General features: G+C 38.9%; 2 protein-coding genes across 2 annotated transcripts; one reads left to right on the forward strand and one right to left on the reverse strand.

Annotated features, from left to right (window-relative positions):
• The first annotated feature begins 1,059 nt into the window (after positions 1-1,059).
• mlx (MAX dimerization protein MLX) lies at positions 1,060-11,946 on the forward strand. Its single transcript, XM_082178311.1, has 8 exons — positions 1,060-1,163; positions 1,981-2,020; positions 2,148-2,237; positions 2,678-2,787; positions 6,613-6,715; positions 6,841-6,940; positions 9,172-9,373; positions 10,548-11,946. The coding sequence occupies exons 1-8, from the start codon at positions 1,122-1,124 to the stop codon at positions 10,602-10,604; spliced, it is 744 nt and encodes a 247-aa protein (XP_082034437.1). The 5' UTR covers positions 1,060-1,121; the 3' UTR covers positions 10,605-11,946.
• Positions 11,947-11,966: 20 nt separating this feature from the next.
• Positions 11,967-16,216, reverse strand: psmc3ip (PSMC3 interacting protein). Its single transcript, XM_082178598.1, has 8 exons — positions 16,096-16,216; positions 15,856-15,956; positions 15,580-15,669; positions 15,362-15,473; positions 15,120-15,265; positions 12,695-12,748; positions 12,306-12,365; positions 11,967-12,168 (listed from the first exon to the last, which is right to left on the reverse strand). The coding sequence occupies exons 1-8, from the start codon at positions 16,115-16,117 to the stop codon at positions 12,112-12,114; spliced, it is 642 nt and encodes a 213-aa protein (XP_082034724.1). The 5' UTR covers positions 16,118-16,216; the 3' UTR covers positions 11,967-12,111.
• Positions 16,217-20,171: the final 3,955 nt, after the last annotated feature.

Consider the following 20,171-nt stretch of genomic DNA (forward strand, 5'->3'; position numbering starts at 1 on the left):
ATTTTAAGATAAATGTATATTAAGATATAAATTAGATAATTAGATCATCTCATTTATAAGAAACAACTCAAACCAGAATCTACATTCAAACCATATGGGGAAAATGTTTAATGTGGGTTTTTATCATGTATGATGTTGGAAATAATCAAAATATTCGAGTGAGTGTGCAGTTCAACTCTTTACTTAGAGAGATTTACATATATGCCCATTATAAATGTGTCTTTTGTGTGTTCACACCATAGACTGTCAAAAAAAAAATTTTGTTCACATATTTCCAATATCTACTGTAGGCTAATGTTGCCCCATAAACGATGTGGAGTATGTTTTAATGCAAGGAGTAAACAGGGTCTTACCAGAAGAGGCCATCTCACGCAAGCTAAAGACAGGCAACAAAAGAAAATTAAAAAAGAAAATTAATTTTTAAAGTGAGTAGAGAAGACTAGGGGCAGCTAATTCTACATGTGTTTAGCTAAGTTTGAGCCAGACAGAACATCAACCTGACCGTCAAATACTTTTTGTCTCATGAAAAAAATTATAGACCCATCCATTGATATATAGAAATGAATTGATGCATCTACCTACCCTAGCTTTTCGTTTATAAATAATAAATGTTGCATCATTGCTAAACAACAATCACTTTAGCAGATTAACATACCTCAATTCGTGTCGCGTACAGCCTCCCGCAACTAGACGCATCAGGAACAGGGGCGTAAAACTACCTGGGGCCGGCTCCAGGTCTGCAGCCTCCCCCTGGCATTTTTTTATTTCACTCAGTTCGATCAACTCTCTTATAGCACCACCATGTGGAATGATTAAATACATACCTTGTGTTCATCTTTACTCGTTTAGGAGATGGATCAATGTAAGTTATGGGCAATAGCTACATAGACAATACGATATATAAAAATAAATGAACGAATAGATGAATTAATAATCATTTTCGTTGAAATAACAATTAACTTTAACAAAGTTAACTTTAATTCAAGTTTATCAAAAGTCCCAAGGAAAAGTGGGTGGGAAAAGAGATGGATGGACAGAGTGAAGGATGAGTCTTGAATGAGGATCAGGTAATGGCCACTAGGGGGCATAGTTTGTAATATCCCGTCATTGTTTATTCCAAAATGACGGAAAACAGCGCGTCGCCGGAGGATCCCTGGCTAAAAGTAAGAAAAACTAATCAGATAAAGACCGTCTGTTGATTTTAAACAGTCGTTTTCTTCAAAATCGACTTCGTAACGCGTGTTTCTGTTCATCTGTGTAACGTTAGGTCTGCAACGGTTGGTTTCACTTTCTAGCTCAGCTTGCTAGCCTTAAAGTTCAGCAAGTCAAAAGAAGAATTACAGCTTCCCACATGTCCGTGGTCTTTAAATGTAGTATATTTAGCGGTGATTTAGACAACAAATCACCGCAGAAACGCTGCCATAAAACGGTTCTGTGCTTAAAATATCCATTTATGTTGTAAATAATCGAGTGGAAGCTGTGTAACAGATGTTTAAGAGTTGAATCCGCTAAGCTAACTTGCTTATTGGATACATTGACTGTTATTCTGACTGTTTCAAAACGCATAACGTTACACTAGACAGATCATTTTGGGGCATCGAACGACCGAATCGACTCTCCAGAGGGACACGGTTCGATTCAGTTCTTTTGTTCCTCACTATATTTATTCTCTTGAGTTCCTGCCGCATATTCATAAGCAACGAATAAAATATGCCCTCTTTTCCACAAGCTGTAATGACAGCTTGACAATATGACAATGATTGCTCAATCAGAGAGTTTGGAGAGAGATTAAATATTACCTTTCAAAGGGGTTTATTTGGGACACCTCACAGTGGGGAGTTAGAGGTGTCCTAGTAAAAGGCAAGGCAGGACAGCTCAGACTCAGTTTGCATATGTGATCATTAGTTGGCTGGTGTCCGAATGTTTAGTCTGGCTGGTTTTGAATGTTCTTCTGATTGTCTTTCTGTCACCATGTCTCAGCAGACAGATGGCACCTTCAGCGACAACGGCTTCGATCACAGTGAGTACTCAACCACACAGTTACAGACTACATTGTGTTTTTCAAGATGAAGGTTAGACTTCAGGATAGGTTAGGTTATAACACTAGGTTATATATGTACACATATTTAAATGTCCATATCTTTAAGGTTTCTTTGCCGAAAATGCTTGCAAAGGAAGTTTGGTGTCAAGAGCCAACAGCATTGGATCCACAAGTGCCTCTTCAGTACCAAACACAGGTGATGATACTACAAATCTCAATCATCTAATGTCAAACATGGCCATTTTTTTTACGTTGATAAATAACCTTTGCTCTAAAATTGCTCCCCTTTTCTGGATGGTTTTCCACTGTTACAGTTGACAAGAAATCGAAATTCATCTATTTTCTAAATGCATGTCAATCGTTATTGTGAACGATTCATCTATACATTTCATTCTTCTTGTTTTTGAACTTGTAATTTTTAATAAATGTTGTAACTGTATCTCCTCTCTGACATATGCGGGACTTCTCTAATCATTTAGCATTTGTTTGCCTCCGTTTTTTTGTGTGATAATCTGTTACACTTGGATGTACGTCATAATACGAAAAAAAAGAAGAAGATGTGTTGATACTTTAAAGACAGACAATAAATCATGACCACTGGTTGCTAACAGATGGTTGTTCTTCCCTTTGGTTTAGATGATGAAGACAGTGACAACAGACATGAGACGCCCTATAAGGAGTCGTATAAAGACCGGAGGAGACAGGCACACACACAGGCAGAGCAGAAACGCAGGGATGCCATCAAGGTAAGACTGGGAAGAGCAGATTGTTTTCAGGCTAACAGACAAGACATGGAAGATAGTAGCCGACATAAGCACAATCTTTTCTGATTTCATATTACGGACGCCACGGGAACCCAAGTACTTGGAAGTGATGGCAATGATTAGGGCTGTGACGGTATGGGATTTTTTCTTACCGCGGTAAAGAAGCAACAAATCTTGCGGTTTGGCGGTTAACCCCCTCCCCCCCAAAAAAAATTCACCCGCGGCCGCGTCACACACTGCAGACGCGATCAAGAACGCATGTAGCTTGTAAATGACAATGGAAATTAATAACATAAAGCAGTATTCTTTATTAACAAATAAACAAATTAACATTTGTATTAAATTGTAAATATTAATAATTAACTATTAATTAGGTAGGCTTAAGGCCGGCGACACACCATGGCTGCGTGGTGTGAGTGTGGCGTTTCTGTTGTGTGTCAGCTGTGTGGCTTTTTTTTTTATGTCTTTGCACACCAGAAACAGCGCTGCTGCTGCTAGGTGACACATAAGCCTCATTGGTGATATATTCGACTTATGGGGAGAGAGTTGTGGAAGGCACTTAATGTTAAACATAAATATATAGCAGCAAAGACAGCGTCGGCAGTATTGACGGCAAAATAGGCTACAGAATATTTCGTTCTGTTTTGACAGGTGCAATATTTGAAAATCGATCATATTTTTTTTAATTACATTTATATCTGCATTTATGTCAAAACCTAAACTTTCAAACATCAAAATGTAATTTATTAATATGCATTCATGTCAAAATGACATACAAACATCTTTTCCTATACTATTTTGCCAGGAAACGCTTCCAGCATAGCCTGGTTAAAACCAGACCATTCTCAGTAGTAACTGAGTTATGGTCTGGCAAAGCTCCATAGACAAATCATTTCCAAAGGGGCGTCACCAACGGACGTCGCTCAAATGCCTCTCGGCGCAATTGGATAGACCTAAAACTCCAAAAACCAATCAGAGCGATCGTCATGTGTAAAGCCATATGCTGCGTCCCAATTCGCCTATGTTACACTACGCCATAAAAGTATACTCTTTTTGTGAAGAAAATGTATTTACTTTTGAATGTGTAGCAAAAAAGTAGGCAAGCTTTGGGACATACTACTTCATCATCTTTATCGGACGGATCTGTCGCGTGCATCCTGTCATGTAAACTGCCCTGTCAATCATCTTGTCACAGTTAAAATCCTCTATTAAATCTAATTTAATTTCCTACCGTTTCGGAGAGAAATGTAGTAGCATGTTCATCTGCCAGTGGGTCTTTCATGGAGACTGTCCTCATGTGTTTGCAATTTGAATATAATAATGCTGCATTTAAAAGTTGGTGCGCTTCACCAACGGAGTGGACGTCGCTCAAATGCCTCTGGGCACAGTTGGATAGGCTAGACCTAAAACCAATCAGAGCGATCGTCATCGTGTAAAGCCCGCCTCAACGTTTCTGACTGATGCCGCGATTTCCACGGCATGGAAATGGCCTTGAATGAGCTCTTTGCCAGACTTACTTGCAGAGCAAATCTAAATTTGCCGGAAGTTGTCTGGGTTTTCCCAGGCTACTTCCAACAGGCTTGCGTGAAAAATAGGCGGCGGTTCTATTTCTTGCATGCATGCGTTTACCGCGCGGCCCGTGCAGCATCAAGGCCAATTTATACTTCTGCGTCGAGTGTACGTCGTAGGCTACGCACGTAGGCGACGCCGTCGTGAGCATTTATACTTCTGCGAATGTCTGTGTTGCTCTGCAGTTACACCGCCGAAACGCTAGTTGGCGCGGGTGGGTTTTAATGTTCCACTGTGTTTACATTCCTCGCGGCTGTCTGAGCAATGGCGACTGAAGGAGTCATACAGATGGCTGTATTTCCGCACTTCTTCAAGCAATCTCTCGGTCACTTGGTCTATTTCCATGGCTCTTCACTGATCTTCGGAATTTAAAAATGGCGGGCGGGCGGTGCAGAGTGCAGAAGATCATTCCGGAAATGCGTAGGAGGAAACGCGATGCTATCCAGCCGACCAATCACAGATCTTGCGGTCCGCGTCGTCGCGACGCGTAGTTACATTTTTGAGGAGGTGCGCGTCAGGGTACGGCGAAGGGTACGACGTATGGTACACGTCAATGCGTATGCTACGCCGTACCTTCTACGCGCACCCGACGCAGAAGTATAAATTGGCCTTGAGACGCGCGTCTCACGCAGGCAGTGTGCAAGCTCTAACCTGTTAACATGGGAGCCGAAATAAAAACGGACACGCCACGCAGCCAGTGTCGCCGACCTAGGTAGGTGTGCTGCACTTAAGTCCAGCAAACGCCACAGGATGGTGAATTTTTTCTAAGATGTTGTCTTAAGTTAGTGGTATTTCCTCACGAGACGGATACTTTTGTGCGACAAATACGGCATATTGCCTTGTCCAAATTCACCGGCTTCCCCTTAATTGTCACCTGCCTCAAAGGCGACACAGTATTTGGCTTAGACACTAGATTCGTGGCTATTTTTTGAATAATGTCATTCGGCTAGCGCCGTCAACTGTTATTGCCTATACCACATAAGAGAGATCGGTACTTGCAATTAAAATCTAACTCCAACTGTTTACGTTATGCTTGTCTTTTATGCCTTTGTTTGTTTGTATTTAATTGAACATTATCTGTAAACATCACAAGTACTGAAACCTAGCAGTTAATTAATAATAATCAGACACACACAAAAAAATAAATCCCCCATGGACTGTCCCTCCCTTGCGCAGGGAGCGTATTTTTTTTTCTCCAGAAGCCCTTGAACATTGGACTCGCAGAATACAGTAAATTATAAGCAAATATTAATGTGTTTATAGTTCATATCACACACCATATGCACTCCTGTAACTTTCAGCAAAAGAAAAAAAAAAAGAAGTGCGGTGATGACCTCACACCGCGGTAGGCATCTCATTAACGCGATATTGCGGTGATGCGGTTATCGTCACACCCCTAGCAATGATCAACCATAAAAGCACAATAACTTCAAAACATTTCATTTTTAATATTGCGATGGTGGTCTTGTTTTGATTTGCTTGAGTGACAGCAGCTGTACACGGTGACTCTCAGTTCAGGGCAGCAACGGTGCTCATAAATCTGTTTAGTGAGGGCAAACATGGGACACGTTATGTTTAAAAAATGGGAGAAAGAGCGAGCCTGATGCAATGAAAAGGAACAGTGCCTTGAGATGCCTTTTAAAAGTTGAAGTACGGTATGTTTAACATGACATGTCTTAAAACATGGCACAAGACATGATGTAACTGCAATGATGTCTGTCTTTGCATTGACTAAATAATTAATTTATTCTCAGCTCTCAGTGGGGAAAATATCGAAGCGCAATATTTCTGATGAAAATTGTGAATGCAAATGGAATTTTGTGGGCTTTGTTAATTATTATTATTAATTACAACAATACAAAATTAAACAAAATAAGAAATATTACTTTTGTAATATTTCAATGTGAACATTTTTATTCAAGAAATATTGTAAAATTACAATACACATTTTTATGGTCTTCATTTTCTAACATTAAATCGCCAAGATAATATACATTGATGGAAAACCACAGGGAGCCTTTCTATTTTGTTTTCAACAGCCAGTTCATAAGCACTTCTTGGTAGGCACATGTTGTTTTCCCAAATGCCCGTTATAAGCGACCCAAACTCAGAGCAGATGCAGAGATACACCGAGTGTACAGTGTATCATGAGCTCCCCGTGTGTAGAAGTACTCAGCGCCGTGCTTCACACGTTCAGCTCATCACTCAAAAGTGTCTGTATGGATCTCTATCCCACAGAAAGGCTATGATGACCTGCAGTCTATTGTGCCTACGTGCCAGCAGCAGTCTGACTTCTCCATGGCCACACAGAAGATCAGCAAAGCTACAGTTCTGCAGAAGAGTGAGGGGACCTTCATTGTTGCCTTTGCCTATTAATATTTCCTTGTAACATGTCTTTTAGTCCGGAATGGAAAAGCTCAGCAACTCTGTGTGTGTGTGTGTGTGTGTGTGTGTGTGTCTTTACAGCAATTGACTACATTCAGTTTCTCCACAAAGAAAAGAAGAAGCAGGAAGAGGATGTTTCCACACTTAGGAAGGAGGTGATGGCGCTGAAAATTATGAAAACGTGAGTGGTTGGTTATTCAGCCGGAAACATATTTAGCTGCTTAAGTTGACAAATATAGTTCCACTTATTCTCCTGCAGGGCTGTTTTTGGGTGACATAGGGCTTTAACTGACACTGTCACTCTTCTGCCAAGAAAGATAACACCCTTTAAGACCTTTGAGAGAGGGAGAAGTCTTCACATACTAATGTGGAAGTTCCTCCTTTGTCTCTTGTGTTGACTGTTAAGCATATTCTGTTGGATTGTAATTTTTATGAAACTTCTACGGATTATTTCAGAATGTATCACCCGAATGTATTTTAGAATTTCTAACTTGCCAAGTTGAAATGTTTTATATAACAATAATTTTATGGATTGTGATGTTGACCTTGTGGTTGCCATGCAAACAGCCCTGATGCTGACATGGCATTAAAAACGTAATAAACCACCAAACAAACTAATGTGACCATTATATTGCAGGTCTTGATGGCCAATTCCAATTTGTTGACAAAACTAGTTTTTTTTGTTGTTGTTTTTTTTAACCAGCTTAAATCTTTGAAAGTGATTAATTTCCGATATTTGCATTTACACTACACACTTGGCCCAGAAAAGCTTAGGTTGAAAAGGAAATTGAAATGGCTTGATTTTGGATGCAGTCGAAATAATGCAAGCTTTTGCTTTCTGCACCATCTTTAAAAGTTGCTCCAAATGCTCAAAAGACATAAACTTCAGCATGACTCGTCGTCCATTGTGCTATTGAAAAGAGTCATGTGAAAAGAGTCACAGTTGGTGTCTACCAAGGTTATTATAGTTTTGCATTTTTAAATTAGTTTTTATTTTAATATCATTTTCAAATTTCCTATAAATTTCAGTTTAGTTTTATTAATGGTTTTGTTTTAGTTTAGTATTTATTTTGTGAACACATTTCTATTTAGTTTTTATATATTTAGTTTTAGTTTTAGTAAATTATAGTTTAGCAGAGTTAACAGAACACTTCCAGTTAAAGACATATCATTTCAGGAAAGTTTAATGTTTGCAGTTTAGTTAACTCTTGTGGAAAACCTCTTAATAATACAAATAAAATAATTGTTTGAGGATGAACAAAGAACCAAACAAATGCAACTAAAAAGTAAAAATTATTCATTCATACTCATTCATATTATCAATGAAATCTTGTTATACGTGGTGTATAAGAAAAAGAAATGCGTATGATTATTCTTTAAGGTTATTTCTTTGATTAATCCTTTCAAATATTATTCTTGTATTGATCCATTTACGCTTTTTGTAGGCCTATACTTCTACTCTGACTAATGTACGTCTATTTCTGGGCTATAGACGTGCTATTTGTTTTCTTCCGTTTTCTGCTCAGTGTGGTATCTTGTCTAATATGTGTGGTAGGCCTATCTTGTTTAGGCTAGTTTCACATGAGATGGTCATCTTACCTGGAATTAAGGTACAGCTGTATTTGCATAAGGTACAGCATAAGGTACATGATGGAAATACTTAGCCAATTTGGCCATTTCTGCTTCTTAGGGCTGGTTCACACAGAAAGCAGTTTTGCTTTGAAAAATGACACGGGCACAGTGGAATGGGGAAAAAGCGCAAGGTCTTGATACGCGTCTTTTAAAAGTTGAACTTATTTTAACTTGAGTGCCGCGTTTTTAGAGCGTTGTGTCATGCACATGATGCTGCAGAAGATGCGAGACTCAAGCGCAACGGTCATTAATTGAAAAATAAAGTAACGCAGTGGAACGGAAAAAAAGTTATTTTCCGGTAGCCTACTGGATGAGAGCTTATTCATTTACGAAAACAACTATTTATTTTTGCTAATTATTATTTTGTTTCAGTTAGTTTTTCAGTAACTTGTTAGTTTCGTTTCATTTTAGTTTTTCATTTATGTTGAAATTTCTATTTTATTTCAGTTTACATAAATGGTTTTTGACCAATAGTTTGTTTTAGTTTCAGTTTTCGTTTACGAAAATAACTTTGGTGTCCACCAGAGTTGACGTCATTCGCCACCAACGCTTTTTCAATGACATATAACCCGCATTGACTGGAATATCTGATCAGATGTATTTCCACATATGAATGAGGCCTGAAATTGATCTGAGAATATCAGAATCCCATGTGCTTTTTTCCTGCTTACACGTTCGTAGTATCCGATCTGTGCCACATGCGAGGGAAAAAAATCTGAATTGGGTCACTTGAACCATGTAAAATGTGGCCTAATTGACGCTCTGTGGTGTTTGTTTCAGGAACTATGAGCACATTGTGAAGGCCCATCAGAATAACCCTCAGCAGGGCAGCGAGCAGGTTTCAGATCAGGTGAAGTTCAGCGTGTTTCAGAGCATCATGGACTCTCTATTCCAGTCCTTCAATGCTGCAGTGTCAGTCAGCAACTTTCAGGATCTCTCTGCCTGCGTCTTCAGCTGGATCGAGGAACACTGCAAGCCACAGGTAGCACACATTTAAGGCCTATTCGCAGCTGAATTATGACATGCACAACACCATTTTGTCTTGAATGTGTCAGAGCAGGGGCTCTCAACATTTTTGGATCCAAGGCCCGCCGTTGTCCACAACAATATTCAAAGGATAAAATATTTTAGAGCTTGGTATAACTAGAAAAAAATATATTCATAAAATATAATTTATACCATGATCTGTCTGAATACTCGATTCTGATTGGCTGGAAGGTGTGCAATAAGACAGTTTAATGCACATGTAGTTCCAAGTCAGATGAATCACCGTTCTATATTAATTTGCTGTTTTCATTGAAGCGCACACACACAGAAACTTGTCAACGCTGCCCCGTAGCTTTTAGTAATAAAAAAGCTTCGCTACTGAATTGCTACGTTATATTCTCAGCAACATGTGGGTTACTTCGCCATTTTGAAGTAATTAAATTCCCAGCTTTGTTGTTAATAGAGAGAGAGGGAGAGATGCTGTACAGACGCAGGTACGCATCTCTCTCTCTCTCTCTCTCTCTCTCAATAATTAATTCAAATAAATGCTTTAATTCATTCAAATAAATGTAATCTTACACACTATTTATCTCTGTCTGATTCAAAGCGGGAAGAATGCTAAATCTAAAGAGCCGTAATGTATGCAAATAACCATCAATTTTACCCTTCCGGTCAATTATTGCGCTGCAAACATCAATAACAGATTTATGTTGTCAATGAAGGCAATCGTCCATGGTATGAGTGTTATTACATATTATATAATTTTATTAATATATAATGATATATCATTTTATTATATTACATGACTTTTCCAGGTCTTGAAATCACACTTTTAAAATTAGGCTTCCTCATATATCCAGGTTTTTCTAGACAGTGGGAACCTTGATGAAGAAAAAAAAGTTGTTGATGGGCTAAATTAAATAAGAAATATCATGTTTGGGTGTTTTAGCTCGTTTTAAGTCTTGTTCGGTCTCATTTTAAATCAGTCATCTAGAGGTTCCCATAGAGTTTGCTGAGGCCCCCTAATTGAGGAACCACTGTCTTAAAGGACATTTACACTTGCTATTTTTATGATCAGATAGCTTTGGTTTTTCTGTCATTCACCGGCACAGGCTTAGATAAACATCGAAAACTCCCTGACTGACCATGTTTTTCTGTATCGTTGACAGACGCTGAGAGAGTATGTGGTGACTGTGCTGCAGCAGGTGAATAGTCAGCTGTACTGAAGTTGGCAATTCGTCTGTCCCTCAGGCTAACCTCTCACTCAAGTCTCTCTTTCACACACACACACACACTACTGGACTGGGGTGCATTCAAGAACTCTGAAGAGATGAAGTAGCGCTTGCTCAAGTATTGACTGATTTTGTGAAGTGTTTATAGCAGTGATTTCAATCAATAAGTGTGGAAATGCAATAATTTAATAAGATGATTTAGAGGTTTTCCTCTAATAAGAGGGGAAAACATGTTTGTTATTGCATATTGCATGTTCTGTTTCCTCATTCACCTACCATGCAAGTTCTGTTTAGTTGTTGACAAACACACCTCAGTCCTAAAGTTTAATCACATGTATTTGTTTAATCTAAAGTTTCATCAGTATTCATATTTTCACAAGTCTGCAGGTGTGATGCTGAGAAAAACTAGCATTTTAACAACCACAAATATGAGGAATACCCAGCTGTCCGACATCACCACACCCCAAGTACCGAGGTGTGAGATATGTCTCAGTTTGCTGCATTGTAAACCGTACAGCTGTCTTTGAATGATTATGGTTGGCGTGTTGCAATCAGTTATCATCTTTACCTCATGTTAAAGTCGTTTTCCAAAGCACAACTACATGTTCACCATTGCGAATAGCTTAGTGCTGGAAATGGGAGCTGAGAGGTCTAGTTACATTGTGATGCATCACTGTCAGTTTTTACATCAAAAAGCAGCTGTCCCGCATGCTTTAATATATTTAAAGTTAGGCAAGGCTGAGCCATCTTTGTTCATCTTTTAAGCCACTGTCCTTAGGGATGCTGTGACCAAAGATTGCAGTGTCGAAGCACAAATAATGGAAGATAAACCTCTTATTATCATTTTATGTAAATTTCTATTCAGCTGTGTGTAGCGCAATAATGTCCAGTGTTTTATTCTACATTTGTTAATGGTTTGAGCTCTTGTGATCAGTATGGTTTGTGCTGCATAAGCTATCATTGAAGACACAGTCGCTTCCGTGCGTGGTAGCAACTTCACATGGTGTGACCGCCCAATTCTATTTGTGTTTTAATGAATGTTAATTTAGGCATGATAAAAATTTGAATCGAAGTCTACTCAGGACACAGATTATTTTTATGTATCGAGATCTTTTTTTAAATAACAGACGATTGTACAAATCAACTGTTGTGACCTGTGCTGGAATAAGGGACATCTTTACAAGTTAAGCCATACAGTGAAGCGAAATGCTAGCTCACAGAAATGAGGCCAAGTCATGCTAAACTAGACTCAGTGCTTCTGCATTTCTGAAAATCTGGTTGAAATATTTTTGTATCAGTACACTTTTCATTGAAAAATAAACAATATTCAAACTTATGTACCGCTTTTGTTCTTTCTTTTTCAACATAACTTTAATAAATAGAATTGGTTTTTAACAAAACAGTCATCTTGGGGTCACAGAATTCTCTGCATTACTTTCCAACCTTTCCAAAAGTCTGGCGTCCCAGCAACGGCATCTGAATTTTAACAGCGAGTCCTCCATCAGATGTTGGGCATTGTCACTTTATGGTCCTCATCGGTTTCAATCCCAGCCTCCTCCTGATTTCAAACACATAAACAAGATGAAAAGGGAAGACTCAGATAGGCAACATTAATAATAAGAAAAAATAACATGCTGAGAGAGGTTCAATGTTTTTCATTTGCCAGTAAAACAATACTCAAAGGGAATGACTCACCAGAAACTGTTTCTTGCTTTTTGGATACCCCTCCAAAATAGCTCCAACCATATCAGAAACCTGGTAGGTAAAGAGACAAAAAAATTACTCAAAAGCTGTGTTTGGAGTTTCTTTTCAGGGTACAAGAGCCTTTCAAGCTAAATGGCTGTTTAGTGTAGGAGGTTATATAGCACTATAGTATCAGGTATTGTTTGCTAGGACAGTTCAGTTGAGACCAGTGTGCAGTTTCCATTCGTACATTAATGAACTATGGTGTTGATTAAAATAAGATGGAAATTATTGCACTTTCATTAAGGCACGCCTTACAGTAGTATCATTAAAAATGTGCAGGCATTTTGTCTCCTGGGCAGAATTTGAAGTTGTAAATAGATGTTTTTATGGATCATTACCATTCTCTTTCTCTTCCTCCACTCTTTCACATAAATCTCTCTCTCCTTGGAAACCTGGGGGCCAAGAAATACATTTGTCAGCAACATAAGCATAATATATTGTTGACTGCCTCAAGACAGCAACATTATCTTCATAAACTTCAACTAATGAATCAAACATATTCCAGAGATGCTAGAAGGCTCTAGTTTGGTCTTTTTGAATTACTTGCAAAAAAAAAATATTTAATGGGCAATCCTCAATAATAAGGTTGGCTTGGGGCCAGTGTGGGAGAGATTCAGGTCGGTGGATGGAACAGTCATTTGCACTGATTGGGCACTACATTTTGAGTTCATTTATCATGTATAAGGCTGCCAAATGTTAACACTTGGTTTTCTGTCACGTATTGAATATTGTTGTAGAATCAGCTAATTCAAATGTCACAAAGGTAATGACATGTAACTGCTTAAAGATGTCGAAACTGAGACTTTGGCTACGGTCAGACTGTCAGTCCAAATCAGATTTTTGTGCTTATCCGATTGAAATCCGATCAGATTTAGCAAATAAATAAAAAAAGACATGAAATGCGATTTTCACAAATCCGTTTGGAGTTACATGTGGTTTGAAATCCAGTTTAGATAGCATTTATGGAAATCCGTTTCAGTCTGACTGCTCTGATCGGATTTCTCATGCTTTATGCTAATTTCTCACACCATGTAAAATGTTGTTTTAAGAAACATGCTGAAAGTCGCTGAAACAAAGCTATGTTGTTGCAAAGTGCCGGACGAGCAGAAAATGACAAAATAATGGAGACATGTTTTGAAACCGGCAGAGACGACAGCACAGAATAAAGTCATGCATACCAGCATCCTACATTTCTATCGCTGCCTCATAAGATGCAGTTGTCCAGCGCAGCGGCTACACGTTGTCATGTTGTAAATAAGACAGCATCTGTATTACTTTTTTTTTTTTTTGCCGTATACCTACAGTACCAACGCGACCCCATTGTCATATAAACCAATGCAGATATCCCGGGAACTGAAAGAGCGGCATGGGACAAACAAAATCGGTTGCGATACAAAATGTGGACAGTCAATAATTTTGTCAATAACACACAAATAATCAGACCTGGACTGACGCATTTGTGAACGTAGCATTTGAGAATGTTTTCCACCACATGCCACAGTTTTTCTGCAAAAGTGCATGTAAGAATTTGTAGCTGTCATGGAGTTACACTATTACAGAAACGTTAGGGTTTTTTATTGTAAAGCAAAGTTAAGGTTAAAATACAACTACCATTCAAAAGTTTGGGGATTGCATGATTTATGTTTTTGAAAGAATTATCTTATGCTTAACAAGGCTGCATTTATTTGATCAATAATGCAGTAAAACAGTAATATTGTAAAATATTACAATTTAAAATTACTATTCTAATGTATTTTAAAATGCAATTTATTAATGTAATGGCAAAGCTAAAGAAACATTTATTATCAAGGTTAAAAACATTTGTATATTTATCTACAGTACACATACATAAACTGATCAACTCCAACTCTTTCAGATTGTTTGATGAATAGGAAGTTCAAAAGATTTTATTTGATTATTTGAAATATAAATCTTTTGTCACATTATAAATGTCTTTACTGCCACTTTTGATCAATTTATTGAATCCTTGCTGAATAAAAACTTAATTTATTTTAAAAATACATTATATCTTGACCCCAAACTTATGAATGATAGTTATTTCTTTTTAAAAAAGCATGTTGCTAAAAATTAAATTTATCCATTTTTGGTGGGTCTAAGAGCAAAAATGCTGGCAGGATAAGTAAAAATATTAACAACTAGTCTGACTTGGCAAGCAGACAAAATCCTTACTGTTACGATTATGATTAATCGAAATAAAACCGCACACGATTTGGCAAAGGCTGCCATTATTTTATGTGCAGCTTGTCAGTGAAGTACAGCTCTGTAATCAGTAGTAAATGCTGCTCCATCTGAACGCCAGAGGGCGCTCTCACGCAGAAACTCCAAATATGCCCAGGAGGAGAAGTAGACAACACACTTCATTCCAGGAAATCCCTATGGGCATCAAACAATTGCTCTAGCTGCTTTTTTAAATGTTGTCTTTTGTTGGACAAAAGGTTCATAAATGCTTCTCATGTTTGGAAAGATTGTGCGTGTGTTGCTTTTTCAAATTCATAGTATAAGCGACTCAAACTCGCAGTGCTTCCAGATGGAGCAGCATTTACTACTGATCACAGAGTTGTCCGTCACTGACAAGCTGCACATAACAAATAATCGCAATAAACCAAATCGGTTTGAGCGCGATTTCATGTTAATTGCGATAATAAATCGTGCAGCCCTATCCCAGACTAGATCCTGCATCGTGCATTTGACAAGCCAAGGCCAAAAGATCAGCAGACATTGAAGAACACAGTGATTTCGAACCTTCTCCCTCTCCTCAGGGGTCACATGGTTTGTAGTTGACTTGATTTTATCCAGCCTCTCTCTGTACCCAGAACACTCTGCCTGCAGCTCCTGGATCTGTGCCTTCATCTCTGCTGTGGTTAATGAGCTGTTCAACTCCTTCAGCTCTGTGGGCAAAAATATGAACGTTTTATCAAACACTGGCAGTCTGTGCACAAGTTCAAACCATTCATCTTTCCCAACAGCACAATTTAAGTGCACACCTGTATCAAGCTGCCTGCAGCTCTGTGAGATGGTCTGTACTTCAGTGCTGATCTCCGCAATACGACTGTCCATCTTCTTAAGTTCAGCATCACTCACATCTGCAAACTGAGACTGAAGGGACAGAAGGGACATCTGTCAGGCTGATTCACAAACACTGGTTCTTTTATAACACGGTAAAACCTCCATCCAATTATATTATATGCGGAATCACACCGACCTGATCTGCAAAGTAGATCTTCTGCTTTCCATAGACTTTCTCTTTAATCTTTCCCTCCTGGGCAAGCTGATCCATCACTTTGACTACAGCCTGTGTAAGTGCAAAACAATAGTGACCAATAGTGATCACACAGTACACTCAATCAAACAACTGCACTAATGACCACATTTAACGCAGACAGTGAATACCACAAAGAGCTCTTGAGATATCAGACTCTTAACTGCTGGACAGATGTCATCAAAACAAAAGAGTTTAATCCGAAATGTTGCTTTTTACCGTTTTACCCAGACCACACTGCTTCTGTAGGTTGGTAAAAACATCCTGAGCACTATAGGGTCTGTTTTTCTCATTGAGGTAAGCGAGGATCTGTGCGACACCTGTGTGTGTCAGAGAGAGAAAGATGCAAATCGGATGTATTATAGATGATTATTTTCTAGCTGCTATATCATTAATAAAATTACAACCAAATAAAGACATAACACGTTCACTCGTGTAAGTTAAAGAAACATCGCGTACCTGAACTGTCTTTTTTGCTCATTGTTTATTCAGTTTAGATCTGTCGAAGATCTGCTGCACTCTTACGTTGTTTACTTCAGTCAGCTTTCGCGCGCCGAGTTGAATTGTGGGTCTACCGATGATGACGACACGTACGTCATCTCGAAGACGCCATTTCATTTGTCCAGTAAAACGAGTAAAACAAATTGTGGGAGTGAGCATCCATATGCCCTACTCCCTTGGGGGGTTGCCATATATGGCAGTTGCGTGCCATACATGAAGCCGTTTGGATTGGAACCTATGTTGAGTATGTTCTATTGATGACTAATGTGTAGTTAGTTACCTATGTTTGGAACGCACTTGGCAAAAAGGGGGATGTTCCCATGACAACGCAGCACGGATTCGGTGTCCATCAGCTGTTCTTACGACAGAAATGTGTTACTATTGCTGTTAACATAACTGTTGCAAAATAAATATACATTTTATATTTAAAAAGTTTTTTTTTTTTTTGAATATGCGTTGACAAAAATGTGACAAAACAACTTTTGCTCGGTTTGTAAGTTAACTCTCCCGCCATCTGGCTTTAAAATGAATCACGAGCTGGGTCACATGACCATAAATAATAGAATTACTTCCTTGAAGTGAGTGAGCATCGCATGTACCCTTCGCCAGAGCCATAGAGAGAGAGAGTTGCGACACTCTTTGATGTCGCCGCTATGGCTGTCACGTGGTTCATGTAAGCCCCAATAGTTCCAAAACGTACGCTGGCTGTCATGTTCTTCTATGGGACAGACAGCAGCGATTGCATTATTGAACGGTAAATATAAAATAAAACACACACCCAAGTACTTTTTCAGCTGTTATTGCATTATTGCATTTTGTTAATGTCAGTTTTGCATTTGGAAATAAGTTTTAGGCTATATTTTTGGAGGGAAAAGCTTAGTGTTCATGTTCGCATGGGTAGTAGCACTGGCTTTAGCGGCTCTAACTTAACTTTTCCATATCATTCATCTGATGATGGACGTCTCATGATATTTATTTTAGCACAACTGGGCTGTATTAGGCTATTGATTCCCGTGATTTTGCTTATAAATTTTGATTCAGCCATTAGCCTACCTTCGTGATCACGCAAAGAGGTCTGCCGTGGCGGTCCGTTCAGAATTCGCTTAGAAGCTAGCTCACTTCTTCTGATGAAAGTGGCCACCCCCAGGACCACAACGTGAAACATGATCATGTTAAGACTAAGAATATTATTTTAAGATTAAGGCCATACACATTATCAAAACTATAACAGATTAAAAACGAATTTAAGCATGGCTGATACAAATGAAGGTTTTCAAATAAAATATTTTTTATTAAACAATGACAGACAACAAAAATGTGTGCTTGTGTGTGTGAACAAGAAAAACAAAAACCAGGGGCAGGTGATCCATGAAACAGACAGGACTGGTGATGGCCATAACAATCCTAAAGGTCCAGCATTGTTCTCACAAGCCGCTTCACTCAAGACAATAATAACATAATGAAAAGTTAGTATATCCCAAAAAATTTAATTAAATAAAAGTTGCTATAAAGGTGGTAGCGACTCATTACCGAACTCTTAGCTGACGAAGTCGCGCTAGCTAACTAACGTTAGCTAGCAGGCAGTGCTTGAAAATTGGTTGAAACAACCAACATAAAATATAAATAATTACGCTGTGCATGTACAAATGAAGACCAGTATAAGCATCGCAAAGGGCCTCTGATACAATATAGACAGTTGACAATTCAAAAGAGGTCGATATTTCGGCAACTTAACTCTGAAACAACTCGACGCGCAGCAATGTAAGTGAATGGTGTCCAACGCCCAAATGACAGTGTTTGGAACTATTCCGATCTTCATATCCCGGAAGTAGACGGTTAAAAGCGCCGCCATTATTTACAACGGAGGTCTATGGGAGTGTCGCAACTCTCTCTCTCTATGGCTCTGCCCTTCGCCATGTCGCCAACGGCCTTGTGGAAGGGATCCAGTCGTTCCTCAAGTGCCTTTCAAGGGCGCAAAAATGCCGTTTGGAATTTGCCCACATGAATTTTCTTTCATGTGCATATGCATTTGTGAGCTTAAATATGTTTTAAATAAAAAAAATATATATCAAAGTTTAGCTTATCTAAGAAATCACCTAAGAAAACATAATGTCATTACTATGAAATATAACCTTCTAATGTGCATAAAATTCACTATTGAAAATAGTGATCTTTGCCACTGTAACTCCTATACATCTTTCATTTTTGTTTGTTGATTTTTAGACAACAGAATTGGATAGAAGAAAAATATAAAAAATGTATTTAATAATCAGGCTATAAGAATGCTTATAATATTAGCATATTGGTAAAACAGTGGATCTATTAATGCAAGTTTTTCAAATTAAGTATGCTGTTTATATTTAGAAATGAATTACAACAAAACATTTGGTCAGAATGACATTAAAAAGTTGTAAAATATGACAGTACAAAATATGACCGCCGCTCAGGCCTGCACTGGCTTTCCACAAAAATAAATGACGTGGAGCAATTTGGCTGTATTGCGTGTTTATGTAGGCTATATACCTAAAAAAAAGTAGTAGTATGTGCATGTCTGTCAGTGTGTGTGTGTGTATGTGTGTGTGTTTGTGTATGTATGTGTGTGTCTGTGTGTGTCTGTGCGTGTATGTATGCGTGCGTACATGTGTGTGCGCGTGTGTGTTTGTGTGTGTGTGTGTCTGTGCATGTGGATTTGTATATGTGTGTATGGGTGTGTGTCTGTGCGTGTGGATGTCAGTGTGTATGCATGCTTGCGTTTGTTTGTATTCCTGCGTGTGTATGTGTGACAGTCTCATCCTAAACCAGCAACCCTTCTCTCAACAGCACCATCTACAGGCCGATGAGTGTACAGTCACTAAATGTGCACATAAATTAATTTATTTTATACCCCCCCATGAATGAAATTCTACGAAACTTAGCATACCCCCAGAGGATGTCAAGTTAATCATACACATGAAATATGGTGCAGTTCTGAACATCTCAACTGAACATAGGGGCGATTAAAGCAGAATAATATTGCATTTTCATTTTTTATGGGAGGGGCGCAAATCACAAATGAGTGATTATGGGCTAGGTTGATGTGGGCCCTTAAGACCAACATACCATAAAAATTTCGTCATCCTCTGTGCCACGGTTCAGGTAGTTATTTAGGAAAAACTGCATTTTTTGGATTTGGGGGGGCCCAGCGCGGGGGGGAGTGGCCCCCGGGGACCAAACGACATTTTTCTGCTAAAGTCTAGTGGGGCTACATCAAATTTCATGTTCCCCGGTGTTTCGGTGTCCCTAGTATCGTTGACGAAAAACTCAGTAGATGACGAAAAAACCACCGCTAGCGGCGGTCATATAGGGATTGTCAAAGTTTTTTTTTCTTTTTTTTTTCGTCACCTTACTGAATTTTTCGTCAACGATACCAGGGACACCGAAGCACCGGGGAACATGAAATTTGGTGGGCATGTAGCCCCACTCGCCTTCTATGGAAAAATTTCGTTTGGTCCCCGGGGGCGCTTTAATCGCCCCTATCTTCAGTGGAGATGTTCAGAACTGCACCATATTTCATGTGTATGATTAACTTGACAACCTCTGGGGGTATCCTCTGCTAAGTTTTGTAGAATTTCATCCATGGGGGGGTTTAAAATAAATTCATTTATGTGCACATTTAGTGACTGTACACTCATCGGCCTGTAGATGGTGCTGTTGAGCGAAGGGTTGCTGGTTTAGGATGATACTGTCACACACACACATGCAGGAATACAAACAAACGCAAGCATGCACACACACTGACATCCACACGCACAGACACACACCCATACACACACATACAAATCCACATGCACAGACACACACACACAAACACACACGCGCACACATGTACGCACACATACATACACGCACAGACACACACACACACACACACACACACACACACACACACACACACACACACACACACATACACAAACACACACACATACACACACACACACAAACACACACACACACACACACACAGACAGACATGCACATACTATTACTTTTTT

The sequence above is a fragment of the Leuciscus leuciscus genome (assembly GCF_965113295.1).
Source record: "Leuciscus leuciscus genome assembly, chromosome: 1".
NCBI lineage: Eukaryota > Metazoa > Chordata > Actinopteri > Cypriniformes > Leuciscidae > Leuciscus > Leuciscus leuciscus.